Source organism: Pseudonaja textilis, chromosome 3 (genome assembly GCF_049901715.1).
Source record: "Pseudonaja textilis isolate UNSWEBS1 chromosome 3, rPseTex1.2, whole genome shotgun sequence".
Taxonomy (NCBI): domain Eukaryota; kingdom Metazoa; phylum Chordata; class Lepidosauria; order Squamata; family Elapidae; genus Pseudonaja; species Pseudonaja textilis.
The window spans coordinates 24,934,881-24,942,520 of record NC_141992.1 but is presented as its reverse complement, the minus strand read 5'-3'; the positions used below and the strand labels follow the sequence as shown (position 1 = coordinate 24,942,520).

Here is a 7,640-nt window from a genome sequence, read left to right as displayed (position 1 = left end):
CGCTTTATTCATGGGAATAAAGGGGCTGTCGCGTCTGCAGCTAACAGCAGACCTACCAGCGAACAGCAGCTGGCTCAGCCTAGCAGCCGGCTTTTATAGCCGACTGTCGAAGGGAGCCAGCCAATGGGGACTAAGAACGCCCCCGTAGGAATTGCGGACCTGATGGAGAACTGGTGTCAGCCCCAAGGACATAACATGTACTTTTAGGAGCACTGAGAATACAGTCCAACACTATAAATCAATGTTATAAATGTATAGAAATGTATAGAATGCTGGACCAGCTAAACTGCTATTATGGTTTTCTCCAAAGAATCTTAGGAATTGTTTGGTGAAGATGCAGAGATTTTATCTGTTAATATACTAGCCCCCAACAGAGCTTCTAGACTCACTGTAGGAAGGAATGGTAGTTAAATGTGAGTAATGGGTCCTCAGTTTAAATCTACCTCATCAGCAAACAAAAAATACCAGAAAAGCTAGAAACTCAATATTTTATCAAGATGCTCCCCCCACTTTGTAGATTGGAAATAAACTAGTATAAAAACTCTCCTGACTTCACATATTGAGCTTTTGAGACACATCTGCACCATGGGACACATCTTCCTCATTGGCCTCTTGGCTTTTTGTCTTGAACTGCCTTTATGTTGCCACCTCTTAGATCTTTTCCCAGAAGGTAAGTGTTAAAAACTACAGATTATTATCTAATCTGGTTGTGACAACATTTGGGTTAGTTAGGAATGAGATCTAAAGATTCTGACTCCATTTTAGGATGGGAACTGCCTCATCAAGTGTAGTTGTGTCTCCACAAAATGTTTGCCTACAGCATGTTGATTTGGGAAGTATCCAATGATTTCTAAAGCTTTACCAGCTATAAATGGGAATTTTGGAAATAAGAACTTTGGAAATGTTTGCTGACTGCAGGAAACAGTGCATAATAGCAGGATAAATTTAGATTCATCTCATCAAACTGTGCATTTGAGGACCTTCTTGGCTTGTTCTTTGCCCCATGTCCTTTGCGACATTTTTTCCAAGACAAAGAAAAGTAGAAAAAGAAATATGGGATCATTCTTAGATTACAACTCTGTACATATATAGCTACCCAAATGATGGGATTTCTCTGATATTAGAAACATTTTTAACAAACGGCATAAAACATCATCTGACTTAGAATAATAGAATGTAAGGTTGGAAAAGAACATCACCCAGCATCAATGAAGCCAAATTGTTCCTATTTGCACCAGGGGTATTAGCAGTTGTTACTTCCAGTATTCTTCTCTCTGGACTACATCCTTTAGCAGGGAGGAGTGAAAAAACCACCAACCTACATCCCCAGATCTTTCCAGCTCAGCACTGCATCATCCCTTAGTTTGTCTTCAAGATGATGTCTGGCTGTGGCACTGATTAATAAGATTAATAAAAAGGATAGTCATCACGGGTCTTAAAGAGTCTTGGGGACCCTTCTGTTGCCCAGATGTTCACCCCAGGAAGTGAGTGCTTCAGTCCTTCTCAAAAGAAGTAAAGGCTCTTCAATACATAAGTTGAGTCATTTTTTGAAAGGATGCTAGACCTGTTTTTTAAGCACAGACTTAGTGCTAAAAGTTCTAAATCTTGAACTCTTGAATGTGGATGATACAGTGTTGCACAAAAAGCAAGTTTAAACTGGAAAATAGAGCTGGGTTAACTAACCACATGTTGTTGACTCAGTCAACTATCATTGTATCACAACTATCTATTGTTTCTGCCAACATGACATTTCACGCAATCATTCTTTTTAGTGTTTGGAGTTGGTGACATTTTGACTACACCATTTGACCTACTTCCTAAGCTATTTCTGGGTATTTCTGATCATACCATTCACTTGCAACACCAGTGAAAATGAAGGGTACTCATTACTATCAACTGATCGCCCTCTCCCACTTAATCCAATGCTCCTTCTTCATCCCTATGACCTGTCAGCCTGGCCATTTTGAATGCTGGTTTAGTATTCTTTCAAAAGAGTGGTAGATCCAGGTTCATGAATTTCCTGAGGGGTTAATTCACAGGAAGCCTTTGAGCACCTGCCTGCATTTGGCCATCCCCATCCTTTTATACATAAAAGAGAGTTCCTAGTAGTTGTTTTTCCCTCTGGCAGATGACATTAGCTGGGAATGCTAATATGGAGCCACCAATCGATTTCCACCAATCAATTTCCTTTTCTTAAAACAATAAGGATAGTAACAGCCTTGTAACTCAGAGACAACAGGGACTTGCAATAACAGCCCTGCAATTTATGTAGGTTTCTTTTCTCTAGATCATGGACCAGAACGTAGTCCTTTAAACCAGCATCTCGCTTTGTAAACTAAAATTTGAGCTCACAGCATTTTAAACTGTTCTATGTCTATTTGTAATAGGCTGAGCCTATTACAAATGGGCATGTGATCAATATTTATATTTAAGATACCCTATGAAAACAATAGTAATACCTGAGGAATCTCACTTGTAGCTTTCAAACCAATACTAGAAGGAACTTGGGGTAATTGTTGCCCTAAACAGGATTTGGAGGGGCTGAGAACCCCTATAATTGTCATTGAAATTCTTTTCTTTATGTTCCTGAAGAGAAACCTGGGATTTGCCCAATTGTTCATTCTTCCTGTTTGCTGTCACGTGAAAGGAACCAGTGCAGAAATGATGCAAAGTGTCCTGGGGACAAAAAGTGTTGCCAAGGTGCCTGTGTGAAACAATGCTTGTCCCCTGAGAAAGGTATGATGTTCAGTTCCTGGAGCTGGTCTGGAACAGCTACTTCTCGATCTTGTTTAATCCCTTTTCAAAGGTCATCTTTCTGATAATGTAAGAAAATACCCTTTTCCTCCTTAATCAACCTCCTTTCTTGTATCCAGCCTTTTCATATGAACAATCAGACTACAGAATGCTGTCTTTGGGAACTGTGTTCACTTCCACACTACAGAATTGCTAAATAAATACATTTATCTCCATTGTCTAAGATCCACTAACCTGCAACAAAAAAAATAGAGAGTAGTATACAAGGCAGTAGTGGTATCCTACCTTAGATGCTACCGGTTTGGTGGGTGATCGCATGTGCATCCCTAACACATGCACTCCTAAAAAGCCAATCAGCTGAGAGGATGAAGAAACAAAAAGCTAAAACCGACCTTCCCACCCTCCCATGCGCTTTTCGGTCTTTTATCCTCTCAGCTGAGGAGGCTTGTTTTCCTCCTCTCAGCTGATGGAGGCCTTTTCTTAAAACTACTAGTTCAGCCGAACTGGGCCGAACCAGTAGCATATTACCACTGATATAAGGTACAAACAATCAATTATTTAACTTTTCTGTTTATTATAATGAAGAAAGAGGAAAAAAGAAAACATACAGTATAAAGCTAACAACCCAATAAACAATTGAGATTTTAATTAGTAGTAACTTTGTTGGATACTTATAATTATAATAAAATAAACACCCTAACTCATATATGATTCTTTACTTCAATTTTTACAGGAAACCCTGAGACCTGTCCAGCAGTTACTATGACCTGTACAGGTCCTGTTCAAGATCAGTGTGCAATAGACGAACAGTGTACAAATGGTAGGAAGTGCTGTCAAGGCCCATGTGGAAAGGCCTGCCTTCTGCCTAACAAAGGTATGGTAACCAACTTTAATATACTCAGATGTGTTTAGTCAACAGAAAATGAGTGAATCAAAGGTTGGATCTTCAGCCTCCTTGTGAATACAAGGACCTCCCACTGTACTTTTTAATATAGTAAATGTGAATTGGTTCTAGTATCACATAAATCTGTTATTTATTGTTATCTGTTATTATTTAAAATGGATTCAAACTACACTCAGAGTATATTTTATTTATTTATTTTATTTTTCCATTAAAATAGGCAACTAAAATCTTGCAAATGCAAGCTCCATTTCAACCCAGTCCCAATAGAATTGAACTGGGTGGGTTTTGTTTTGTTTTTTTTAATGTGGAGGAGAAATCAGGTGCAAAATGAGTATCTAGAATGCAAGACATAACATTTTGCCTGTTCAAATCCCTCCCCCACAACTCAAAACAATTAAGACAAAAGTCAAATTTTAGTCTCATTCTGTTGAAATCACAACATTACTGGCAGAACATTGGGTGGGGGGAGGGAAATGCAGCCCTCAGGCTGAAACAGATTCCAAACCCTTGATATACATTTGGCAAAACTATGTGACAGCAGACTGAATCTTGCTTCTTCCACATTTTTCCAGGTGAGGTTTAACTCTCGATGTATGTAAATTAGAGCTGGGAAGTTCCCAAATCTTGTCAGTTATCACTCTCTTCCTTGTCTGTCAAGTTCAGATCTGGCCCTTGGCTGATACTCTATTTTCTCTGGTTCCCTAGCCCTTATCAGCAGTGATTCCTAGAAAAACCCTATTTCTGGAAGCTATCTGAATTTTTTCAGACTCATTTGAAAAGAAATGAATTTTGCAGCTAATTTTCACAGACTGCAATGATTAAAAATACTTAATCTGGTGAACAGATTAATCATGGCAGGATCCAATCTGAGTCGGTCACCTGAGCCAGAGGTTTTGTCTTCCGAGCTTTCAGACTCATGCTGGGGCCCATCTTCAGGGAACTTCTCTGCTAGAGGATCCAGATTGGATCCTGCAACATTATCCTGCGACACATATATTTGCCTTCATTCATGAGATTAATCATTTTTCAGGCATGCGCATACATTGAAAGATAGAACAACTAAATGTAAATCATCGCCAGCATAGGATTTCTGATTTCTGCAGATCTTTTCTGATATCATTAAGATTGTCACATCATATTTTTAAAGTGAAACCTGGAGTTTGCCCAGGCGTCAGTCAACTTTGTTCGGATGTTAATTTTAAAAACAAGTGTGAGAATGACGAGGAGTGCCCACATCAAATGAAATGCTGCGTAGATGTCTGCGGAAAAGCTTGTGTGTTCCCTGTTCAAGGTATTGTACTTGATAACTTGTCTGAGTAAGTATTTTTTTAGACTCTCCTCCTTCTCTTTCCCCTCCTTCTCCTTTGTAAGAAATTGAGTACCTGTAGGATCCATATAGTGTGTTCATTCTAGGGTCAAGCTAAGAAGGAAAAAGTCAGCTTCAGTTGCATTACAAGAGAAGGATAAGGGTGGGGGATGCAAAAAAGCCATCTAGATCTTTTCCATGCTAATCCTATGTCATTTTCTGTTTTGAGTGTCTTCCTAGCCCCTCTTTTTCTTCTTAGCATCCTGCAGCATTTGCAAAAGTTGTCAGGGGTCTCTTGCAAGAAGAGGTTGAGAAGGGATTGTAAACCAGAGTGAAGGATAGCAATGGAGATGCTTCATTTACCTTTAGGAGCAAGGAAGACACTTAGCATTACTAAGTGGCTTTGCGAAGGTGCTTCACTTGAAGCACCATCTCAAAAGCTTGTGCAACCAATGGGAAGAGTTATTTCAAGACCATCAGTGAAGTGCAGACAGTGGATGGTATGGAGTGGTGAGACTGTCCAAAAAACCCTGCAAAAGAAGAGTTGATGTTAAGCATGTTGGGCATTTTAATTCAGTTGTAATCAGATGTGGGACGTGGTGGCTCAGTGGCTAAGATGCTGAGATCAGAATGGTTGGCAGTTCGGCAGTTCGAATCCCTAGGATCGTGTAATGGAGTGAGCTCCCATTACTTGTCCTAGCTTTTGCCAACCTAGCAATTCAAAAGCATGTAAAATGCAAGTAGAAAAATAGGGACCACCTTGGTGGGAAGGTAACAGCATTCCGTGCGCCTTCAGTGTTTAATCATGCTGGCCACATGACCATAGAGATGTCTTCAGACAGCACTGGTTCCTCAGCTTTGTAATGGAGATGAGCACTGGCCCCTAGAGCCAGAAACGACTAGCACGTATGTGCGAGGGGAACCTTTACCTTTACCTTGTAATCAGATACTGTCCACTTAGGCTTGATCAGGCATGTGAGATCCCTAACCACCAATTATATCACCTTAGCAGGGTCAGATTGCCTACCAATGACAGAAATACAGCAATATTACATATTTTTCTGATTTGTATAGAACTAGTCAAGCACAGGCCCAGCTGTATCATTTGATCTCTGTAATGTATCAGGTTTGTACTAGTTGTGAAAGATAGATTGAGAGACATGGTGGGTGACAAAAACTTTCCTGAAAAAAATATCACTTACTTTTGGTTTCTTTTTTAAAAAATTCTTACAGAAGTGCCTAAAAGTTGCCCCCTAGAAACTATAAAATGCCCCCGCATTTTTAAGAAAACCTGCCAGAATGATTATGATTGTGGAGGCCTCAAGAAGTGTTGCAGCTCTAATTGCTTTTTACGATGCATGGACCCACAATAAGGTATGTGGAATGTGAGTTATTCAGTGTCTGCAGGATAACTTGTAAGATATAGTTAAACTATATTTATCTAGTGGATTATGAAATCATTCCGAAATTATGCATTGGAACCTGAATCCCAATCTGCATATTTATTTAATGTGAAATCTCAAATAAATATTTAGCTTTCACAATTAAAGGATGTTAATTGTTCATTGTATCTTGCATTAACATCACTCTGATTTTATTTCTCATACAAGAAGATATTTTCTTATGAGCCGAAAGTAGATAAAAAGGGGGAGGAATTGGAAACTGGATTTTTTTCAGTTAAAACAACCTATTGTAATTTGCCCTTATTTTTGTTTTTGCTTCTAGGACTCGTTGGTCTCCTTCCAAACAAGAGGAGCAAAATAAATAAATCATCTGTCATTTCTATCATTCTTGGGACCGTTTGGAAGAACAAAAATCACGGATAAAGATGATAATTAACTTCTCTGTGGTACAATTTTGCCACTTTTTTGGTGTTCCTCTACTATCTTTAGCAACTTGTACCAAGTACTGAGGTAGTCAATCAATGTAGTCAATAAGGGTATCATAAATCACTTGGGGATGTTGACTCAGGGGCTTCTAATAAAGCAACATAAAATAATTCCTTTGGACTACATTCAGTTGCGCAAAATATTAAGTTAAATGTCATCATCACAAAGCAAAGGGTTCATAATACAAACATTTCTTAAATCACATATTAGTTCCATCTTGAATCCAATACTGAACACAGAAAAAAGTAAATAATGGGAGTACTTTTCAGATCATGAATCTCACAATTAAGAAATAGAAAGATTTAGCCAATAAAACACAATGAATATGAACATATAATATGCATTCCACCAGCAATAATCCCTCACTGTACAGAAAAAGCAGCATGTACTTATTTTTCAGACCTCTGGACTCAGACCATAGTCTGAGCCATGGTGGTGCAATGGTTAGAGTGCAGTACTGCAGGCTAGTTCTACTGACTGCCAGCTACCTGCAATTTCGTAGTTCAAATCTCACCAGGCTCAAGGTTGACTCAGCCTTCCATCCTTCCGAGGTGGGTAAAATGAAGACCCTAATTGTTGGGAGCAATATACTAACTCTATAAACCGCTTAGAGAGGGCTGAAAAGTGGTATATTGCTACGTGCTATTGCTATAGTGCCTACATGGATGTAGTATTTTAATTGCAAAAATTAGATGGCCCAAGTACATGCAGCCCAGTTTTTGGTCTCCCTTCTGTGTCTTACAGCTGCTTCTTTGTTTCTCACAGACCTACAACAACCCTAATCAAA

General features: G+C 39.1%; 1 protein-coding gene across 1 annotated transcript; it reads left to right on the top strand.

Moving 5' to 3' along the window:
• The first annotated feature begins 202 nt into the window (after positions 1–202).
• Positions 203–7,152, top strand: LOC148126037 (uncharacterized). The gene is made up of 6 exons (XM_087928670.1): positions 203–670; positions 2,593–2,736; positions 3,488–3,628; positions 4,806–4,949; positions 6,198–6,338; positions 6,690–7,152. Exons 1-5 carry the CDS (start codon positions 586–588, stop codon positions 6,335–6,337), a joined length of 654 nt encoding a protein of 217 aa, XP_087784796.1. The 5' UTR covers positions 203–585; the 3' UTR covers position 6,338; positions 6,690–7,152.
• The last annotated feature ends 488 nt before the right edge of the window (positions 7,153–7,640 follow it).